General features: G+C 46.0%; 1 protein-coding gene across 1 annotated transcript in view; it reads right to left on the bottom strand.

The window, feature by feature from the left end:
- Nucleotides 1-3,095: 3,095 nt before the first annotated feature.
- The window catches only part of FBRSL1 (fibrosin like 1), a gene marked incomplete at both ends in the record, with an annotated part of 418,053 nt that continues 397,770 nt past the window's right edge, over nucleotides 3,096-23,378 (bottom strand). The window contains 11 exons of the mRNA XM_079544068.1: nucleotides 3,096-4,332; nucleotides 6,297-6,531; nucleotides 7,558-7,641; nucleotides 9,252-9,335; nucleotides 12,389-12,521; nucleotides 13,795-13,866; nucleotides 14,724-14,753; nucleotides 15,327-15,398; nucleotides 18,691-18,786; nucleotides 19,713-19,763; nucleotides 21,864-22,099. Coding sequence (XP_079400194.1) covers nucleotides 3,096-4,332; nucleotides 6,297-6,531; nucleotides 7,558-7,641; nucleotides 9,252-9,335; nucleotides 12,389-12,521; nucleotides 13,795-13,866; nucleotides 14,724-14,753; nucleotides 15,327-15,398; nucleotides 18,691-18,786; nucleotides 19,713-19,763; nucleotides 21,864-22,099 — 2,330 coding nt within the window. The remainder of the gene's footprint in view (nucleotides 4,333-6,296; nucleotides 6,532-7,557; nucleotides 7,642-9,251; nucleotides 9,336-12,388; nucleotides 12,522-13,794; nucleotides 13,867-14,723; nucleotides 14,754-15,326; nucleotides 15,399-18,690; nucleotides 18,787-19,712; nucleotides 19,764-21,863; nucleotides 22,100-23,378) is intronic.

A 23,378-nucleotide genomic window follows, 5' to 3' on the forward strand; every position in this document is an offset into this window, starting at 1 on the left:
AAAATGGTAAGAAGAGCACAGAATGAAAGCTCAACGGCGGTAGAAATGCATAAACCCCAGGAAGTTCTGTTACAGTCCTTTCAAACAGAAGGCGGCTCAGCTGGGGTAGCTTAAAGGAATAGGGCTGAATTAATTAGTTTCTCTGTTTAGGTAATAATACCATTAATCACGATGAACCACTTTGGGAGAAGGCTGATATCCAGCCCAGCGTAATTCCGCAGGAATCCCACTGCAGTGCAGCGTTATTGACGGGTCATCCTCCGAAAGCGTAAGAGCAATGCCTCCTACTACAGCAAATGGCAAACCACCGACGTGCTTTTAATATTCAGACTGCCACATCATGATGAATTCCTCCAGCACCGCTGCGGCTGCAATAAGCAATCCTTCAGGAATGCCACGGTGGCACGGCATTGATTTAACGCTTGCCTTCCAAACTTTGCGTGGGCCCAACGCTTCCACGGGGCACGGCCCAAGCTCAGATTTGCTGCAGTGTGCACTGACAGCCTGCGCTTTGGACTCTTTGTCATAGAGGTTAGGGAGGCTGATTTGGTCAGGTCTGCCTTAGAGGTGATGTCAAGCATGACGGTGCATCAGACAATGGCAGAGGGGGACAGTTGCAGCCCCTCAGCCAGCATGACTAACGTCTTTATGCTGACTGCAGCACACTTTGCGCTTCCACCATGTGTTGCACGTTCCTCCGATTTCAGCTGGGAGAGCAGGTGCTGATTTTTAGTGCCTGTTTTGTCTTAAGCCTCCTTTCATCACATTCAGGACCCTGCTATTTTATTTCACTTTATTTTTTACGCTCGGTAACTCAGTCACACACAAACTTAAGAACAGAAGCCGTAACATGCTGTTAAAGCGCAGTCGCCCACTGAGGGCTGGGGGGCTCGGAGCACCTCTCCACGCCCCATAGATGTCTGCTCTGAGCCCACGGGAGGAGCTGGGGGGAGCAAACAGAGACACACGTGAGAGCAGCTCGGGGCTGTGGCCCTCCCACAGCCACAGCCCTGTTGGTGAGCGGCTGCGCAGAGCCTGGCCCTTCTTCTCCATCCTTCCCACCATTTGCACCGGGAGCAGAGACCCACAGACCGAACTCAGCCCCAATTCCAGCACCAACCCCGGCGCCGAGCCGCCATCGCCGACCGTCGGCCTCCGCTGGGCAGCGCCGGCCACTCACACAAACACACCACTGCCTTTTTCATCCAAAATCAATGTTGTATTTATCTTCATTGATCTACAAGGAAACTGAATGTTTAAAATTACAGGGGGTGCAGGGGGGAGGATGGGGAAGGGGGGGGAAACAAGAGTTACAGAGCCAAGAAAATAGTAGCGGATGGCTGAATTAACTAGAGAGAAAAAGCCCAGGATATATAAAACATGGACACTGAAAAATAAAATAAGGGAGGGGGGGATGGTACAGCAAGTAAAACATGGCAAAATTTACATATGGATGAAAAGTAAAATTGGAAATAAAAAATAAATCATGCCAAAAAGCAGTTCAAGGCAGAACCACACTGAAACAAACATTTGCTTATGGTCTTCATGTACTATAGATAATATATCAGAATTTCTTTTTTTTTTTAATCAACCATTAGACTTTTTTTTTTTTTTTTTTTTTGCACTCCTAAAATTCTACTTTGTCTTGTATACAGATTCCAATAAGAACACTGCACAATTAGCACAAGGGGTCCACGGAAAATTGTCCTTGCTTGCCAGCGATCCTGCCCACAACACAAAAAAAGAGAAAACAAAAAAGGAAAACAAAACAAAACAAAAAAAAAATCAGGAAAGGGTCTGCCGCATGGTACTGTGCCAGTTCCATCTGCTTCTGCCAGCTTGAAGAGTCGGAAACCAGAATGCCCTTCCAGGAGCGTGTCTCTCTTCCCTCGCCGAACCGTCCCTTGTGTTTGTACAAAAATCCAGTCTCTTCCTTTGTGAAACACAAGCCGCCCGCTTCCTGCTCACGTGCCGCTTCCACCGGTCTCCGTAGTTGCGAGTTGGTTGGTTTTGGGTTGTTTGTTTTTGAACCTTCCTCCCCCCAGCATCCACTACGACCTGCCTCCAGGTTCTTGCATAGTTGAAGTATATATGCCGTACGTAGCGCTCTGAGTGTGAATTTCTGACTGTGACAAGAGTATGAGTTGTAACCATGTTAACAAATAACCAGAGTGGTTCTAGAAACCATTTTTATAAAGTCTACCTATGTTAAGAATTTAATATTGGTGTACATTTATATTAACAGAATATTTACAGTTTGTTTTCTGTTTTTTGTTGTTTTTCTTTTGTTTAAAACAAGAAGTCAAAAAAAATTCCTCTTAAATTTCTGCATAATATAATAAGGCAAAAAACAAACAGTTTTGTACATTATTATTATTATTAATATTTTAATATATATCTGTAACTTCGGTTCCAAAGTACCAAGGTAAGTGATCGACGGGCCTCAGAAGGGAACCTCACAGTGGACTGTAAAACTACAGTATTTCCATAAATAATACTTTTAAGAAACCCTGGGTATTTTTTCTTAAGGATCTGAGGCCTTTAAAATGCAAATTTAACTAAAAACAAAAGCAAATTTCTCTTTTTTTTTTTTTCCCCTAAGTGAATAAAGAGCACAAAATTAAAAAAAATACAAATCCATTAAAAATGTTTCTCACATTTGGGAAAAAATGTACAAACTTCTCCTTTTTAACTCGTTTTTTTTTTTTTTTTTTTTTTTTTTTTTTTTTTAGCACAGAAACAAAAAACGAAACCAAAAATCAATACCTATATATTAAATTCCCGTTCTCAGCAACCTTCTTGTTGGAAAGTCTGCGCCCCGACCCCATTATTTATGGAAATGTGCTTAACTTCTACAAATTTTACATTAAAAAAAAAAAAAAAAAAAAGTTTACAGCAGTGCATTTTGTAAAAGGTTTTCTGTGTTTTTTTTTTTTGTTGTCGGTTTTTTTTCTCTGTTTGTTGTTTTTTTTTCTTTGTTTTTTTTTTTTTTTTTCTTCTTCTTCTTCTTCTTCTCCTTCCTTTTTCTTTTTTAATTTTTTTTCCTTTCCCCGTCTGCTTTATGTACAGGAGAGTTCAAGGTTCCGTGCGGGGGACTATCGGGCCTCTACTTCTTTGGGGTTCCTAGAGGGGGAGTAGTCCCTGGACTCTGAGTTAGTGAGCGGGGTAGTCCTGCGGGGGGAGGCAGGCCGGGTGCTGCTCGCTGGCACGAGGGGCGGCGGGGCGCTCAGCGCCGCGGTCGGAGGGTTCCTGTTGAGAATGCCGTTGTGCATGGCAGTGGATGGACTCAGTCTGGGGTAATGCATCCCGCTCAAATGAGGCATGAAGGATGGCACGTGTGCCAGGTGACTTTCGATAGGGGACGAGTGCAAGTGGTGCATTCTGGCACGCTCAAGTTCCTCCCGTAAGTGCAAGCGCTCCCTTTCCTCCACTTGCCGCAACCGCTCCTGCTCTCGGCGCGCTTCCAGAAGGTTCTCGTGGTTGTAGTCGTGCGGCTCCCTGTCTCTGTAAGAACGCTCGTGGTCATAAAACCCGGAGGTGGTGGGGAACCTGTGGATGGGATCCGTCCGGAGCTGGAAGTCCATCCGACGGTGCAGGTCCAAGCTCCGGTGGTAGGCATCTCGCAACGGGTCCCTCATCGGGTCCCAGGAAAACCCGGGGTGCGGCAGCCTCTCTCTTCCTGACAGAGGATTCATGCCGATGAGCGGGGTCATCATCCTGCTGCGGTCCAGCACGTTCATGTTGTTCATCTGGTGCACGCTGCCCATGGAGATGGGCATGGAGGCGGCCATGGAGGGAGGCAATGATAATCCGTGCAAAGTAGGGGGCGGGGGATGCTCCACCGATCGGGAGTGCTGTGAAGGCTCAGAGCCCACCACCAGCACGTCGCTGTCTTCCTTCCTCTCCTCTTTGACCTTGATGTCATTCTTAATCTTCTGCAGGTCACTGGGAAGCTCCGTCTTTCTCTCCATGTCCTTGCTCATTAGATTGGTAAGCTTCAAGCTCTCACTTAGTGCAGGTTTGCTGTATGGGGATACAGACTGGATTACTGGCTTTGTGTTGTCCTCAGAGGGTCTCTTATCATGGCTTGGAGTTTCCTTCACTGGGGAACGGCTCTCTTTAATCTTGTGTTCTGCTATGGGCGGCTCTCTCAGCCGGTCAGGGTGCTCTCGCTCGGGCTCTTTGGACCTTTCCCTTTCAGCAAGGCTCACCTGCCTGATGGGATCGCTGGAGGTTTGGCTGTTGCTGCGGATGAGATTGCTGATCTGATGCGTCACTGGAGCTGATGCCGGTGAGGATCTGTTTGAATGTCTGTTTTTATCCATGAGGTCTCTGTAAAAGAAGTGCAGATACGTCCTTGGGTTTGTGCAAACAAAGATACACGTGATGCTGGACACGCGCAGTGCTGTGCTTAGCTGCACCGTTTTAGATTGCTCAGAAAATGATCTGAAAAGCTCTGCTAGCATCAGCTACAGCTGCGGTATCCCCTGCGGGGGACGAACTACCTGCCTTAACGCAGCTCACCAGGCTAGTTCACTGTCCACTAAGAAATGAAAAAGTACGGATGGTTTATTGCTTTTTAAAGAAGGTGGTTATTGTGTGTGCACATCTCCTGCTGCCAGACGAACATTTCCTTGGCTACAACTCTCTTTACTGTGTGGATCCTTTCCTAGAGCATGGATGTAGGCACACAAAACAGAACTGTTTTGGAAACCTATGGAAAAGTACGTGGGTGCTTCATGAGACAGCCTCAACAACTAGAAGCAGCTACGAGATGATTATTTTTCTGTGGAGCTGCAGTGAACTGTGTGCTGTTGGCATTCTGTCAATTCAGCCAAGTGCTTAAGGAAAACATCCTTGCACAGGCCAAGAAAAGGAATGACGGCCTGCAATGAGGAGCAAGGGGTTCAAGGATAACCTCCACTGTGTAGAAGAAGCAGTGACAACGGGATTTATATTTCTGCCTCTGAGCAAGCCAAACAGTTGCACTTATTCCCATGTCGTTAAGTGAATAAATAAGGCCACCTTTTAGAAGCACTTTGCTCTGAATGACAGATACTTTAAATGCAGAGTATCGTGGTGGGATTGAGAGAAGAGTGTTAAGCTGGAAGGGCTCAGTGATGCCTTCCTTTTGTGCCTTGAGTTTGTGTTTGAGAGCCATAAGGCCAGAGTGCTGAGAACTGGAGGTGTTTGGGGGAGTTCAGTATTTATTCTTTATGATTACAGTTGCTAACCCAGATTTCTCTCTCTGTGGTAGTCCTGATTGCTGGCCAGGGATATAGGTTATTAAAACCATGTCCAAACATCGATGCTGGGGACAGCTTAGGCTGAATTAATAGAAACGTAATAGAGATGTTAACCCCTGTGTGAACACTCTTGAGAGTGAAGTAACCTTGGTTTAGAAATGATTTATGCTAAAGCCAACAAGGGAGATTCCTATCTGAATGACTATTCATACAAGGGTGTCAGACAGTTTAACACTGAAAGCAAGATGATTCTCAGCCTATTGCTTCTATATAATCTTGTTCACAGGCACTGCCTGAAGAGCTCATTAAAAGCACTCCAGGCAAACTGCAAAACCCTGATCAGCAGTCAAATGCATCTAAGGCTTGCAGGCTTCTACTGCCCAAAAGAAATAGGCTGTTGGAGACAGCCAGGGTCTGGAATATAAAGAACTTCAAAATCAAAATGTAAAGCTTCAGAATCATAAAGCTGGAAGCTAACAACGTACCTACAGCTCAGGTGATACACTTCTGTCATCGTTACTAAGGGTTTGCCTACAGTGTAATTTTTTAAAATCGCTTTTACTAATGAATTCATGCATGCTGCTCCAGATACAGACATTTGCATTTTTATCTCATTAACGTCCAGCTAACACTTGAGTTTATCAGTTTACCTTCATCAAGAGCTATGACTGTCTACAAAGGACCCATCACAATACCACTTCCACCCTTTCAGAATCTGAGGCTGCTAAAAATGGTCAAGTACCCCCGAAAGCTGCACTGACATGCTCACTTTCCCAACCTGGTGCTTTTTAGTAACCCGCTAGCAGGGAAGGAAAGACAAGCCTACTGTATTTCCACAGAGGACAGAACCTAAAAGGCAGGGGTTTCTTTTGTGCCACTAGTACTTACACTTATCTGGAGGATACGGCTACCAGCTGCTTCAGAGACAATCAGTGTTTTGCTCTGAAGGTGATTTTACAATGGGAACTGGCAGTGAAGGAAAAATGAGAAGAAATACAGAGGAAAAAGAGAACCGGAAGAATAAACAGCTCAAAAGCACACGCTGCTCACCTCTCTTTGTCTCTGTCGTCTTTACTCAGAGAAAGATCCCTCTTCTCGGGCTCCCGCTCCCTGTCTCTGTCATGGTTTGTCACCGAGGAGCTTCGCTCGGAGTCGCTCGGCTTGGGCCACTGCGGAGGTGTTGGGAAGGATGGCGGGGTGCGATGGAGTCTGTTCCACGGCTCATGGGGATTACTGAAATTCTGCAGGTTTGGGCCGTCTTTGTGAGTAAAAATGTTGTTGTGAGCTAGAATAACGGCGGGGGAGGAGGAAGGGTTAAAGATAATTCAAACCAAATCACTGCAGATGCATTTTGCACAAGACAAAGTAAAATCAGAGCTGTCCTTTCAAGACTTCTTAACGTGGAGCTCATGGCGAGGGAGAGCTGCTAACAGGGTGTCAGAGATTCCTCTGGCGCTGGCCAAAGACCCACCAGCTCTTTTAAGGACACCGGTGGAGGAAGCTTTAGCTGTGTACGTCCAAATAACTCAGAGATGGCTTACGAAAGTGCACAGCTCCTTTTCTGCCCCCCACCCCTGCAAAGGTTCCAGCACAAAAGCAAAACTCTTCCTCAGCTTCCCTCACTGGCAAAACCGTTAATTTCTGGGTAGTTACAAGCAATCAGCCGCCTGCAGCTGGGTAGTCAAGGAGTTTTTGTTAAAGAAACCAGACTATTTGGTGGTACGTATGTATGTGTACAGAAACAGAGCTTGGCTGTAGGGTTTTTTAGAACAGTCACATGATTTTCCTCCACCAGTCTTGAACTGATTCCTGTCGCACCATGAGATGCATAAGCATGCTCTCTCATGTGTGGCTCCCAAGCATGTCTTGCCTACAGGTAACATGCTTTTGATGTGCAATCATTTTATACAGGTAATTCAAACTCCAGATATTGGTTACAGAGGAAGTCTACACTCTGAATTAGGGGAAGCATCAGTAGCTGCCCCCGTCCATCTCCACTGTTTGAAGGGTGTTATCTTAGATGCACATGGTGTGCCAGAGCTCAGCGGGTCAAGCAGCTCCAGCACCCCCAGGAACACACAAGGCAACAGCCTTCAGCAGTGAGGAGACACAGGGCACAGCTACTGATGTCTGTGACACGCAGAAAAGCTCCCACCGCAGAGACCTGGAAATCTTAGGTGCAGTGTTTTCAGATAGCAGAATGGAGGTTAGGAAATAAACTTCTTTAAAAACTACCACCAGCTGCTGTAAATATTAGCATGTGGCTTTTCTGGAAGGGATGTTTGTCTGCAGTAACCCAGCCAGTACTTACTCAGAGCATGACTGCCTAATCCTCCAAAGGCATTGCTGCCTAAGTTCCCAAGGCCGCTGAAGGTGCTTGACCTGCTAAATGGATCTGGAAAGGCAAACAGGGATTTAGCAGGCATTTAGCCAAGAATGTTGGAGAATGAAATGCACCCCTCCCCTTCTTAACGGTCTGAATCCAAGAAGGATTAGGCCAGACTTTAAGCTGATCCTTCTCATCGCAAGGTTCTTTGCACAGAAAATTCCCAGCATGTTAAAATGGAGAAGGGATTCAGTGCTCACCCTGCAAACAGGTGCTGCAATAAACTTTTGTATGCCAGTCAGAGGGGAGCGAGAAATTAAGTTCTATAGCTGCAATTAAGGTGGCTGTTGCTAAATTGTTAACTCCCCTTCCCTGTCAGCAGTAATACCAGAAGCACTGTAATTGCTTTAAAAGAACATAAGCAGACTCCTAGGTCAGCAAAATGAGGGGGATGCAGTGTCTCACTGTTATTTCTCTGTACAACTTTTTGCCCTCTGTATTGGTGCACAGAAACAGTCCTAACTGCTATGGACATCCATCCGTACACCAACTAAACATGTGGGTCTGTTCGTGCCCAGATCCTCTCCCATAACTGCTTTCTTGATCACAGTGGTGGAAATGACAGCATGGCCTTAGCCTTACTAACACTTGTTCTTTCAAAAGTCCTGCCTTTTACTTCACTTGAGGCACCCATCACCAAGGGGTTCCTCTCCAAGTGCCCAACTCAGGTTTACACCCTCCAAGGACAGCTGCAGGCTAAGATCTCACTGCTCTCCTCCTGTTCATCTCGAAACAACTCCTGCCCACTGACTATGTCTGTCTTTTTACAGTGTCTAACTTGCCATGTTACAGGAGATGAAGTGCTTCCCAATTCCTCACGGACATCCTTATATTTACCATGCACAGGCAAACAGCCCAAACAGCTTGGAGTTTTACACCAACAGCTATTCACTTATTTACTTATTTTGAAATAGCTGTTCTTGCCCCTCCCCCTTACATTTTTTGTAGTTGGTGACTGCAGGGATACAGCTAGTTTTGACAGGATGTTCAGGAGTTGTAAATGTGGGTATTTGCAACAGAAAGAAGAGTACTGGGTCATGTGGCATGCTACATTTACTGATTGGGTGAGTGTTACTACAACATTAATCAACAGAGCTTGATCTTTAATTGGCAACGAGCTGCTTGTGAGCTTTTAAAATGAGGAAATTTGAAAAAATCAAGCTCTACTCACTGCCAATTAGGAAACTGAAAGACTGGCACAATGTGCAGAACAGCTATTTGCCAGGAACTGTTCAGTGAACGTTAATAAAGAACATAGCCAAGAACTTTCATAGGTGAGAGAGGGTATGGGAGGAGCCCATGTCAAACTTGTTTGAGGAACCTCTGAAGTAAAACCTCCTGTTTCCCTGGGCACATTTCAACAACACAGAAGGGCTCCAGAGGTCAGGTTTCAGCTTGTGTGCAGTGCTACGCACTCCCCTCTCAGAGGAGGGGGTCTGCTAATTCCACTCCTCTCCTCTGGAGATGAGAGAGGGTGGCTGGGCAGGAGGACTTCCTAGTGAGCTCCTCATCCCTAAGACAGTTCTATCCTCTCCCTCTGCTACTGCTACAGTGCCTCAGGCAGAGCCGTGCTGAGAGCCAGGGTCAGAAGTGTAAAGGTGAAGGCAGGGTTTACTTACACTTACCTGCCAAGTGGTTAGTAGGCAGGAAACTGCTGTGATGAGGTGAAGGACCAAAGGGGGTGGTGGCTGGATGCGTTGCACCTGTGAGAACAAGGTCCCTTTTTAGTTCAGTGGCAGGTGACACAGACCCTGCCCATCAAACTCAAGCTTTCACATCTGTCTCTGCAACCACAGCCTCTCCCATGGTATTTCTTCCTCTCCTAGCCCACCGCCATAGTGCCACAATGCCCTCTGGGGAAGTAGCAGCACAGCTTAGCACAGTACTTTACATTAGGTTGAGGAAAGGTGAAAGAATAGGCTGCAATGAGCTAGTCTGTCCCGCATTCCCAGGTGGACCAAGCTCATGCTCAGGTGGGTTCAAAAGGGAAAACCAGAGCAGAAAATAAAAGATTTGCTACTGCTGCAGGCAGACACACACTGAGCCAAACAGGTTTGCAACTGTATCACGTGAAAGCACTGTCCCCTGGCACAGGGATACGCAGGTTTTGGAGGAAGACAGATTCCCATATATACTGGAAATGAGTGTGTGTCTGGGAATCTCCTGGGCTTGACTTGAGCCCCTTGAGATCAGCACAGAACATTTTCAGGATGCACCTAACATCTAAAATTTGAATATCTGTCTTTCAAATGTATGCACAAAAACCCTCTGCAAATATTTGGGCCATGATGTCCATTCAGTGCCTCCTCTGCCTGTACTTCTGCCTCAGCAAATAAGGCAGGATTATCGACTACCACAGCTTGCCGTTGCTGCCTGGATGTAACAACCTGTGCCTCCCCTGCAGAAAGCAAAAGTTGCCATACTGTCTCATCTTGTTAGAAACTCGTCATTCTGTACAATGACAGAAGCAGCACTTTCCTGAGGACAGGACTTTATGGAGGTGCTGGTCAATCCAGGACCTGGTTTTCCTTGGTGCCAGAGCTCGAAGTGCTGTAAAACGCACTTGTGTTCAGATATCAGCAGTCTATAAAGCCTGAGAGGGAGACAGTGCTTCCCATCCCTCACCAGCTTGGGCACCACAAACCTAAGCAGCCAGAAAATTAGTTGAGGAAACTTAAGAGAGACCACGGGTATGAGACCTGAAGTTATCTATAAACATTCTGACTGCTCCAATGCCTCAAGACAGATGGAGACTGTCATCTTCCTAATCCTTTAAGATTTCAGAAGGTGTATAATGGATGGGAGATTTCTTCAAAGGAGACGGCTTACAAACTCAACTACACGGGCTGATAATAAAAAATCCTCTGGAGGAAGCCGGTAGCAGCATTGCAGGCTGTCAGGTAGTTATTAAATATAGCGTCTGCCAGGCAGCCGCACATCCGTCCTGAAGACAGGTGGCCCTAAGATAACTTATGTCTCCCACAGTAACGAGGCAATGCAGCAGAAGCCATGACTCACGTCGGCGACACGCTTGTTCGATAAGGTGAAAAGAATGCCTCAGATATTGCGGAGCAGAAGATTTATTCATCTCTATATTACTGCTGCAATGTTTGCTCACCTCGATAGCACTCTTTGCCTGGAGTTAATGCGATGGCTGTTGTGATTAATACACTCGTGGACAAGCTGCTGTAAGGTTGTTTTTCTCCAATAGGAGTTTTTTATTAATTTGCCATCTTTAATATATCTATTTCACACTGTTCCACTCTTGCTTTTATGAATGGAGAAGCATCTTTGTAAGAGAAAAAGCTCAAGACACCAATTAGATTGGTGCTTTGATTCAACAGACTGTTTCAGCCTGGTAGGGTGGGGTAGACTCTGTCCAAGACAGCATTCAGCAGTAAAACCATACAGGAGGCACGATTCTTGTAATGACAACACTGGACAGACTGAGCCAGTGGTAAGGAAACAGCTGCCACAGGAGAACAGGTGGAGGGTTGTAAATCAGCTGTGCTCATGCATCCCAGCAGATGCAGTAAGTATCTCAGCTCCATACTATCAAAGTGTCTTTATAAAGACCAAAATACAGGGAAGCGTTCAACAGTATGCAGCTGGAATCAGCAACAACTGTACACAGCGGAAGCCTGCATTCGAGGTTTAAGACTTTTCATCCACAGGTAAGGTCTAAAGGACACTGAACCACTACTGGAGCTCCTGAAGGCCACCTGACACACACTCAGAAGTCATCTCTCACTGAGGCTTCAGCTCCATCCTGCTGTTTTTTGGTCCTGCTCGGGACCAAACTCACGGAACACTTCTAACCTCATTCATCTCAACAGTAATGATTCAATACTGCATCATAAAAGCATTGCACTTGCTGCCAATGAATTACACACATAAGGGGCTGAACTGCACCATATCAATTGTCAGCCCACTGAGAAGGCTGACTTTAGCATCTCAAACAAAGAAAATCAGCATCTGGCAAATGGGCACCGGCATGAAAAGCACCAGTGACCTCCAAAGAGAAAATGTCAGAGCTGCAGTCTCCTGTGCTCAGAAACATCAAGAACAGTACACTGAGGCTTACTGGACTTTTGTAATCAAATTAAGTGTAATTACTTCTACAACATATTGGAAAGCAATTTATCTACATAAACAGTAGTTTCTTCTAAAACATTCAATACTATTTTAAGCCTTAGAGATGGCTGCACTTAGAAATATGTAAGGGAATTCTACATTTACAAAACAAATGCTTAAAAAATACACCTTCTGTGCTATTTTTCAATTCTGTTAGTGAAGTCTTTCACTTTACAAAACCTCCAGGTTTCCAGAAAACAAACACAACTAGATGAGTGGATGAGCTAAGAAGAACACAGTAAATAGAAGAGCAAGAAAGAAACCTAGGACCATTACCAATCGTATGCAATGGAAACATTTTCAAGTGTTTTGTCAAAACTGCTTTTTAATATCCCTCCACAGTCTATCAGGGAGGCACATAAGCACACAGACACAACTTCAAGAGCCAACTGCTGCAGCTCAGTGATGCAGAGAACTCGCTCTGCAGGCTGCCAGCTCTGCTCCCACAGCAGGGCTCACAGCCCCATCCCCAGTGCCTCCACATCCCCTGAAGCAATCTTGCCCACTACAATTTTGAAGGCACATGCAGCTGCAGAGATACACTTCAAATACAGTGGGTTTTTTTGTTTTTTCTTTTTGGAGGGATGGGGGGAGGAAGCAACAAATGATGAGCTGCCCTTACCTGTGGTAGAAAACAGAGGCCTGGCAAGGTCCTGTGGATAATGGAAGCCTGGAAACACTCCAGGGGCTGGAGGTCTGCTGAACAGGTCAAGTTTACCGCCTATCTCGAGCTTGTGGGGATCCAGCTGCATTTGCTGCCAAACAATACAAAAACAGTCTCATTATGCATTACCTTTTTTTTTAATGGGAGAAGAAGAGAGGGAGTTGAGGCTTGTAGCTGCTTAGCACTGCCAGGGAGAGTTAGTAAGAGTGACAGCAGCAGCTCTGGTCACGTACCACAGCCACGCTCTGACAGCATCTATAAGGCCATTTCACTCCACAGCCTCTCAGCTGCCTGCCTCATCCACATGAATAAGGTCTGAAGTGAGCTCTCAGCCCCTCAGCACACACTGGAGCATGCAACACGATACACCGAGCGTGCTGCACCGCGGGAGCAGTCAGCAGTCTCAGCTTGACAAAAAAATATTCTGAGGGCAGAAAGCTGCCGACAGAAGCCCTGGGAGCTGGGTGACGGACTCGTCTGGTTTGCTTTTCCAGTTTGGAAAGAGAGAGATGTTTTTAGACTGTGTCTTTCCTCCAGCCAGCATCACTCAGCATGAAGGTATGGGGAGAGAGATGAAGAAAACTGACTACGAGTCTCACCCAGGGGCTACTTTTACCCTTCCCCTACAGAAGTGAGCGTGGCCAGCCCAAGGAACTGCACCTAAGTCAACAACATGCATGCCTCTTGATAAGTATGCATCTTCAAGATATATTTACTTACTGAGAAAAAAAGACGTAACTCTTAGAAGTACTTCTTTAAGCACTTAATATTCTTCATTAATGGGAGAAAACCCTACAGCAGGACCTATAAAAAATGCCACTCTACAGAAGTCATATTAATTCTATTCTGTCTGCCACAGGGAGCTCTGAGCCCACAGCAGCACCCCGGTGTATCTGCATCTTAGTGACTCTCGAGGTTCACAGCCACCCCGTCTTCACTGCAATGCAGAAAGCCCAACAATCTCTAACATGGGAACTGCCAACCTACTCTCCAGGTCCGTGTTTGGAAAAACACTCTCCTCAGTATCAGTCACTTAATCTTTATTGGGATAATACTCCATATTCCACAGGAGGTACTTGTACAGAAGGGGAATGACATTAAACATCCACGCTTCGTACAAAGCTGGATTTTGGGCAAAGCAGCCCTCCACCTCTCTTCTCTGTCTCCAAACACTTCAATTTCTCCTGCTCATTTGGTACCCTTCAGCTGAACTCCTTTGCCCTCAGGTAAACTATACAGTTGCTACAACAAACGTTAGAAGGTCTGAATGTGTTAGTTAATCAATACAGGCTTGCTTCTGCCTCATGTGTCACTACAACGTAACATGTAAGATTTGGCTTTGTTCCACAAACTGTCTGAATTACCTTTATCTTTTGCTGGTGATGGTAGATCTGCCAGGCGATCTGTACATGAACTGCACACCACTTCCCGGGTTTCTGCAATGGAAAACGCGAGAATTTAGATTAATTTATACGTTAGCAATCTACATCAGATAGAAAGTTTCATTTCCCTTTCTGTCTAGCAGCTAAGCAATGAGAAAGGCTGATGACTCAAATGGCACAACAGATGATAGACATTTTCTGTACTGCAGCTGATGATGTTTAAATTAAGAAGGAAAGAAGCAGGAAGAATGTGGGATGTGGGAAGTCTTCCTCATCTCATGGAGATCTGAGATCTCTCACTCTCGGCCCTTATTCTCATACCTGTGCTCTCTCCTTTATAAACTCAAATAAATGGCTGCAAAGAACACTACAACATGTTGAAGAGAAAGGAGCTGATGCTTAACCATCCTGTTTCTGGAAAGAGCCCTGTCCATTCACCCATGCAGCACCGTGTCTGCAAGCTAACTCATGTGTGGTCATTAGGACTGCTTGCATTTGGAGAGGAAAAGTGTATGGACAAAGATTGAGCAGGGATGACCAGTGCCACAGCTGAACCATTTGTCAGCTGATCTGCAGTACCCACTACAGAGTGTTTTTGTGAAACATGAGAATCCCAGACAAAACACGGTGCCCTAAGCCACCATGAATGTGATCACTTGTGAATGTCTGCCCACGCTTGCAGTCCTTTATTTCTGTGACCCTTATTTCACACTGTGAACTATTAATGTACAAAAATGGATGCAAAACATGGATGGGATTCAACCTGTAAGTTATTAATCAGAAGTAGCTAAGAGCCATCAATGACATTTTGTTTTAAAGAAAGGATGAGCTTGAATTTTTCTACTGGACATGTTAAACGTCAAAAACACATGCACGTAATATATATAAAATCCCCCACAAACCTTACTTACTCTTACTGGTGGCCTGTAAGGGTCTGACACCTATGGAAAAAGCAGAAAGAAAACAATCAGTCATTCTAAAACTAGCAAGCATACAGAAAGGTGGGGAACTTCCTTCCTCCGAATAAGTAGAAGCATTCAGAAAGCAATGTTCCAGAGAAGTCCCCTGTGACAAGGGAAAACCAAAAGGCTTAAAGCAGGCTTAAAATTTCTCTTTCATTCCTTGCAGCAGACTCAACAGAATTTTATGATAAACAGTGCAGCTTCATACCAGTGAATGAACAGTACTCATGCTTTTCTGAACCTTATAATTGCTCTGAAACGGAGTGCATGAAACTACTCTCCAAGTGATGCTTTGGGGAAAGTCCTTGAAGAAGTTTCCTGCCTCATTTCCCTCTGACTTTGTTTAAAAAAGTCAATACATCTCTTTGCATTCATGACTGGTGGAGGCTACAGTTGTCTCATCAATAAAAGAAAATTCAGTCCGGACTGCACTTTCAGACTCTTGAAAGGCTAATTTAGTTGTCAGCTGCTCTCTCTTTCTTTTAACGAGCAATCACTCCATTTACTGTAAATCCAGAGAAGCCCAAAGGAAGGTGACATAGTGCTGCCTACCCCTGGAGTCTTCTGCAGCAGCGTATGGTGGACTGTGCCTGGTCTACCTGCCACGTCGATAGGGTTTGAAGTCTGAAAGACAAGAACAGAGAGTGAATAAAAGTGTGTCATATCACCAGCTCATTTAACATCTCTATTAGATGTTAACAGCATGTTTTATTCCACGTTTGTACTGTGCTTCCAACACGCATATCGCTACATTAGTGCTAAATGTTATCTCTTACTGACAGCCAACAGCATTTAATCACTGTGTCATCAATTATTTAGCAGCAGAATTATGGCAGCACCCCTAAGCCCCCGTTGAAATACCAACCCTACTGTGCTAGGCAGTATGCAAGTGGATGGGAAGAGACAGTCCCTGCCCCCAGAAGCTTATTCTTTAGACAAAACAGGCAGCCAACAGGAGAGGAAACAAGAGAGGTGGATTGATTCCCTCAGTGTTTCAGGCAGCAGCCAGTACCACAGTCAGGAACAGAACAATTCAAGCATTCTAGTCCTGCATTCCACCTATTGGGCCGTGGCCTCTTTCCATCCAGGGCGAGAGGATACAATGGTTACAAAGGCAACAGCCCATCTATTTGCTTTGACAAGGCAAAATGAGAAACCTTAGAAGGTGCTTGTGGGTCTTTTATAGCTTTGCATTGTTTATCCCATTATTTTCCAGCAAGAATTAAACACTTCATTGAATGAATCCCTGTTCCTCCTCCTCCTCCGGCTCCCACCTGTTGCCCTGTCCTAGTCGGTCCCCCAGAACTCATTGCCTTCTCTGGAATTCATCCATCTCCCACTCCCAGATCAGCTGCACCTGGTGCCTCCACACAGCTGAGTGCAAAGGGGTTAAACCTCATTCCCTGAGCAATTACTTGACTCACATTATAGGTCAAATTATGGTAGATTTCAACTGCGCAAGGAGCAACTAAAATTATGGGTGTGGAAGGTTTTCATCTATCTAGGGCTACGTAACTTCCAGATTCATTAAAAATACAATTCTTGTGTGTGTGGAGGTAAGTCATCAAGCTCCCCAGGCAGAGCTGAGCTCCCGGGGCCAGTCTGACAGCTGAGGTATATGCAAGGTGGCAAATAAGTTACAGCTCTCATACAGGCAAGAGCTTTAAGATCACAACACGTTAATAGCATGGTGTCATCCTGTCCCTTTGTCCCCTGGAGAAAGATGTGAAAGCTTCCTCCAGCAAAGCACACTGAATACTTCTGACCTTTTCAAGTTCTTAGCTTGTGAGAAATGCCTTTGGGAAACTCACTGAGAAGTTTACCGTCAGCCTGGATTTATGTGCAGTGGATTTACACACACAGCTGTAGGCAACTGACACGGGCAGGGGAAAAACAAAACCAAGACCTCTGCTTTGGAAACCAAGAAGTGCAGGATTCAGCATGCCAAAACCAAGCCATCAGCTCTGTAGTGGTTAAGAAGGCTTTGGTCAAACAGCTTAGGAGAGAGAGCACGGAAAAATGATGCAGTAACAATGCAACAGACTTGAGTGGCTTTGCTGAGCAGTTCAACTCCGTCTCCTCTACAAAACTGGAAAACAACATGCCAAAGTGGCAGATCCATTTCTCAACTTTTTTTTTTTGAGATGTTAGATTGCAAGCAAATACAGCACTGTCCAGAGATCAAGTGCTGTTAGCGAGTAACCATCGCACCAGAGTGTGACCCTGAGCTGTTTACACTCAGACGACCAAAATTCTTTTTATCTGTCATTAAGATGAATTAAATCTGCATATAATATGGCTCTGTTTAAAAATGTCAAGGGTCTGTGCCCGCTTTTTCCTTCTTGCCATGCAATTGCTTCTCTGCGATCTACTGGCATTTTACAGTAAGATGGCATCTATAAAACTGCAGTGAAGGTGGAAGCCAGAAGAGCATGCTGTCTGTGCAGCAGAAGCTCCTCATTAACAGCAGCCTTATGGCAAAACTCAACTCTCTTTTCATGCGAGAAAAAAACTGTCATTTCCACATAATTTGTGCAGCTTTGCTTAAGAAATAAAGTTCAGATCTCGACAACTTGGGGTCCAGAGGGAACTACTGGCTTCCATGCAAGAACAACAACAGTCTCACCCAGGGATACCTACGTCCTTTCCCTCTTGCTCCCTCTGCTTAGATGCAACTGCTACTCTCCCAGCTCTGCAGTCATTACGTACAGCACTGCTGTCGAACAAAGTCATTTTAGAGGCTCTGCTATTTGCAATTTATCCAGGAAAAAAAATAACTTAGAAGATTAGGTGGGCACTGAGAAAATATTTGAGGTTCTAACAATAAAATGAAATTAATTGGGAAGGCTGCAAGAGACCTTACTTGCAGAGGTTGGCTACTGACCTCCACTGACATCAGTGAGAAAAGCACACTGCACAGTCCTACCTGGCTATAGAAATGACCTTCCAAATGCTATCAGAACAGCACTGGCTACAGTGCTAGCTCTTAAACTCCTCTAAGACAGCGGCAGAGCTCTATGGAGATGCAGTTCAAGGTAAGAAATCTCTAAAATCACAGCATGCGAGGAAGATAAACGCATGGCACCTTAAAAATGGTAGATGCTCTATTTTCAAACCAATGCTGTATTCACATTTCTTGGCTGGAGGGATTTAACACTTCAGATAATAAAAAGACCAAGTATGGGAGAAAAAAAAACAGTGCACACCACAGAATTCATTGAAAATGGTGGTTATCATGGCAATACCTCAAAATGCCAGTCAGTGCCAGCTGCAATGATATGTTACATGTGCAGTGCACCTTTCAAACATTATCAGCAAGAAGGTTGCAGGCATTAATCGACCCTTACAAAGCTACTAAAAGATAACATTATGGATGAGGAAGCTGAGGAACAGAAGATTCAAGCAACTTGCCCAAGGTCAGAACAGCACTGGAGCTGGGAATAAAAATTCAGACCCTTCACACTGCTCTACCCATTTCTAGCTGTCTCTTCCTATTGTTCTCACACTTGTACAGTCAATTTTTCCTTCTTTCTGGGAATAAACACAGCCCATCTTTTGCAATCTCAGTCTGCTAAATTTATAAAATGATTTGAGACTCATCAGTCTAGTATTAGCTGTAAATACGTCAATCAAATAATGCATCTGCCTGCATTCTTCTCCTCCAGGTTGAGCTGACCTCCCAAGTGAACCACTCATCCTTTTCCAAGGAACAATCTGTAGAGCCAAGAGAAAACTTCTGCTCAAGCGCTGGCTGCTTTGTGTACAGGACGCTCATTGACCTGTGGGGTGAGCGCTTCCAGCCCCGTGTTGCACTCCTGCTACTTCAGTCATGTGCTACAAAATCACCAGGGACACGACTCTGAATACAGTTTCTCTCCCAGCAAAAGAACAAAGCCTTCAAAGAAGAAGTCTGTACCTTCGGTTGAAATGCTCCCTGAAGTGACCCAAAGGGACCTGAATGTGGAAGCATGGGTGGCATTCCAGGCATTGCTGGAGGATAGGTTGGAAAGAACTACAAAAGAAAAAGAGATGCTTATGTCACAGGACGACTTGAACAGCAGTGGAGGTAGGTGCCAGGCCTGGCACATACAAAAATAGTAAAGTGTCGAACAAGTGCCACAGTGAATATACAAACTAAATTTGCTTTCAGAATTTTTAAGAGCAAAGCCAAAACGTGGAAAATGTGATCATCGGATGAGTTTTCTCAATAGTGCTGAATGTGTCTGCCTTTAAAATTTGAGGAACTATCGCAGGAAGCACAGAGCATTCACCATTCTTGGAGGAATTGGAGTAATTTGGCTTCTATGTTCATTTTTGGTTAGCTTTGTGGTTTTCTGGAGTAGAAAACAAATTGATCCTGTTTGGAAATACGATCTGCTTTCATTTTCAAAGCAAAAAAGAACCACAAGATGCTCTACTGCACACTAACCACAGGCAACATGCACACTGCCTTGAGGTTGTGTGGGCTGGGGTTAAGTTTTGCTTAGGTCTCTCCTGAGCACGTACAGCAGCTTTTTAAGTCCTAAAACGTAACAGTTTTGTGCTTTGGAGCAGTGGGGAGCACCGGGAAGAAACCACCAGTCTGACTTACTCCTGTGACCTGAGCAAAATCTTGTGAAAGAGCCATGCACAACGGGCTGCTGCACTGTGAGAAGCACCAGCTGCAAAGACACTGCAATGACCACCGATTCAGCAACCCCTGCGCATTCCCTGCCACACCAGGCACAGCAATACAGAGCCGCAGCAGCAAAAATGCAGTAGACAAAGATTAAAAAACAACAACAAAAACTCAAAGAAAACCGTGTACCTTAAAAAATAAACCGAGACGGACAAAGAGCTTAGAATGAATGAATCAAAACACTACTGATCAACCAAAAACAAGCAGAAGAGCAAGCAGAACCGTTAACAAAGACACCACCTAGAAACGTAAGCACTCACGTTGGAATGTCGAAAGTAAGGGTTGTCTAATTTGGGAGCGTACTTGTCAAACTGGAAAGGAAAAACAGAAAGGAAAACAGGTGAGTTTGTTTTCGGCAGTAGTGGACACATCAGGATTTCAACACAGATAAATCATCACGGCCCATCTGAACAACACTTAACAGAGCAGAACGGACTGATTATTCCATAGTCGCTCATCAGGGAGCCGACTGATTTCCCAGAGCTAACGGGGATGGAAAGGCACTGCCCCCATTGTGCACTGGGTGCTGCCAAGTCCCCATGTGGAATCCAGCCAGGAGGCACCATGTGTTGTGTTCCCTCTCTCTGAAGAGAACAGCCCTGGTATCTGCACCCCAGCAAAAGGCAGGGGGAGTTCTGCTCCAGATCCTATCCCCGGAGCACTGCACCACGCCACCGACTCGATGGAGAGGAATGGGTTCCATTAGACCATAATCTCTACCACAGGGCAACCGATATCTGCTGTCTGTTTTCTGCAATTCTCCAAGTGTCAAAGTTGTTTGGAAACAATTTTACAACTGGAAAAGGGTTTAATGGCTTTAGATGCACAAATATCTTTTTTCTCCCTCCTCTGTAAAAGAGAGAGTTCCCCGGAGAAAGGCTGATTGTTAACCTCTGCCTTTCCAGCATGGGGCTTTAACACCTCCACGTGTGCAGTCTGTGCCCCGTATTTATTTTTATGACCATTAGTCCTGTACCACCTTGGAAGCAAAAGCAAAGCATATACACATCACACTTCAGAACAATATGTACATTCCGCTGGGGAGGAGGGAGCGGGGAAGGAGGCAGGGAAAGGAGCTGCAGGACCCCATGGAAAGCTGCTTATTTTACAAGTCAGCTGCTGTTTCACACTCCTCTACGTGCAGGAGAGTAGATTTGTAATTTCATTAATTACAGTTATTACTGGAGTCATGTCCCCTCCAGAGTAAATACCAGAAATTACCAAACACATGCAGCTGTAAATTTCAACACTCTTCTCTGGTGTTGGGATTAGCAGAGCTGATCTAGTGCAATATAAGAAGATGTGAGTGAAATATAACAAAAGAGCTTTGCAAGCTGTTTTTGCTATGAAGGCTGACATCAGTGGGACATGGGTGGGAGGGCAGTGAGCTGTGGCAGGATCAGCTTTCAGCATTCTTAAATAACACAGGAGATTTCTGAGAAAAGTTCTGAGATTGTTTGACACAGATCAAGAAAACGGGGGAAGGTGTTTACACACGAGTAGACTGAGCAAACACCTGGGGCTGCTTTCTGAGTGGAGGATATTACTTTAACTGTCTTGCTGCTAAGCAGATTACAACCCAAGAATGTCATCAGGCAATCAACAGTGGGAAAGAAAAGTGAGAAACATTATGTTCAGTTCATGGTAGTTCTTCCCAAATGCTGCTTTTGCTGTTAGTCCTCATTTTTGCTTGCCTTAGCAGATGATGGCTGCTTCCACCTTTTAGACACAGTGTGAAACTGAGAGGGAAAAAAGCTGAATCTTGTTCTTTCAACCTCACAAAGTAATTGCCAGAAATGGAGGGAGAGTGTGTTTTAAAGCACTGACAAAACCCATTTGTGGTGGATCGCTAACAATTTTATAACAGCTGCAGCAAAGCCTCGTTGTGCCATTTCAGTGGAAAAAAGCTGAGGCTTATTAGGTGGCCAAAGGGATTTCTGCTACAAGAACCAGCCAAGCACCACTTAGCGCTTGTTGAGGTGACCAAATAAAAATGCCAAAACCGATACAGATTTGGGAATTAGGAGGAAGAGGGACAACACTTGCATCAAACAGAAGAGACGCTGAGCTGCGATGGGCGCGGATGGCATGGCAGCCACGGGGACGTGCCCTGTCATGGCAGCCACCAACTTCGTGGTGTCCTTGTTGCCGTGCTTTGGTGTGGGGGAATGGGGAAGCGAAGTACCCAGAGGGACGGCAGGAAGGGGAGGTACAGGGGCTCTGGGCTTCTCAGGGGCAGCAGCCAGGGGCACCTGGGGCTTGGGATGGGGACCCTGGGGAGTGCTGGGCCCTCTGTGGGGCCTCGCGGGAGGGGCGGGGGCAGCACGCCTGGCTGGAAGGAAGAGGAACTTGTTTGCTTTTGACAGGAGTGGGTTAGGCTTTTTGACCAGAGATGCTCTACTTATCCTCACATTTTGGGCTGGGGTACGCACCATGGGAGGTGCAGAGGGCGGCATGAGCGGCGTCTGGGGCAAGCTGGATGGAAAAGGAGTGAATGTGTGCTGGTGGGTGTGTTGGTGCTGATGCGTGTGTTGGTGCTGGTGAAACTCCGCTCTCAGCAGCGGCACCGGGCCAAGTGAGGCAGCGGCCCGGTCCGAACTCTGAACCAAAAACCGGTTGTTCAGCTCTTGCCTGAGCAGTTCGTGATCTAGAGGAGAGAGAGAGAGAAAAAAAAAAGACACAGAGGCCCGTGGGCCTGTGAGTACCACAAAGATGGAGGAGAAAGAGTCAATATTCACCTGGCATTCCCTGTTTCTGCAGGTCATGCTGTGGTGGTTTTCTACGTGAGGACTCATTGGTGGAGGTAAGAGAGATGCCTGTGACAAAGTACCAATCAGAATCCCCGAATGAGGCTGGCAATACATGATTGGTTGGTTGAATGATATCAACAGGCTGGTATCTAAAGACAAGAGAGAACACCATGAGTCATCACAGCAGAAAACATCATCTCGGGGCTCAGCAAGCAGCCACCCGCGTCCCCCCCCTGCCCACCCCGGGGCGCTCAGCCCCCACCTCAGCCCTTCCCCTGCGCTCGCTGCCAACGCACCGACCTGTTTCCTGCCAGCTGTCCCCATCCAGGGGCGTACAACCGCACCGGGTGGACGGCAGCCCTATGCATAACTTACAGTTTGACATGCGTGGAGTTAAAGGACAAACCGTTGCGCGGGGCCAGCAGGCAGTGCGGTGCCGATGCGCTCGGCCGGCTGCTTCCCTGCAGGACAGCCTCCCCCTGCACATGGCGACCAGGAACCCATCCCCGCTCTCTGAGGCGTTCTTTGCAAATCGTCTTTTTTACTGAGGCCCTACATACTAAGGAGTAGACTTCCTCAGTTTCTAACAGGCTGTATGCTGCAATGTTTTGCCCTCGCCTACAGGTTTTTCTCCCAGTAGAAAATAAGGAGGAATTGGCGGGAAGAGGAGAAAGGCTGAGCTGGCACAGGAGCTCATGGAAGCTGCAGTGACTGCTGGAACACAGCGCTCCGCCCCACAGCAAGGGGCCAGTGCTCAGTACTGTCCTCTGAAGAACCACTCAACCTGCCCTGACTGTACCCCAGGGTAATGGAAGGTACCAGCCCTTCAGAAATGACTGAGGAGAATAAAAACAAATGTCCGCTTGCCCAGAAATGTCTGTTGGTGTCAATTAAATCCATCTGTGATCTTGCCTAACAGCTTCAGACAGGTGCCAGCCGGCATCCAGCACGCCAGGCGCTCTGTAAGCTGTGCACAACCTGTGCCACGAGCTGTGGGTGATGGGCACCATTCCTGACTGACTTCTTGTGACTGAACTTACGTTGACCCTCCTTTCTCATGGTCAGACCCTGTCTGAACGGCAGCACTGGGTATAAAGGGGCAAAAGAATACATGCTTATTATTGCATATTCCACAAGCACTTCTTTCACTTCAGTATTTTAGAGTACCACTACAAG

Source organism: Tetrao urogallus (genome assembly GCF_951394365.1).
Source record: "Tetrao urogallus genome assembly, chromosome: 17".
Classification (NCBI taxonomy): Eukaryota; Metazoa; Chordata; class Aves; order Galliformes; family Phasianidae; genus Tetrao; species Tetrao urogallus.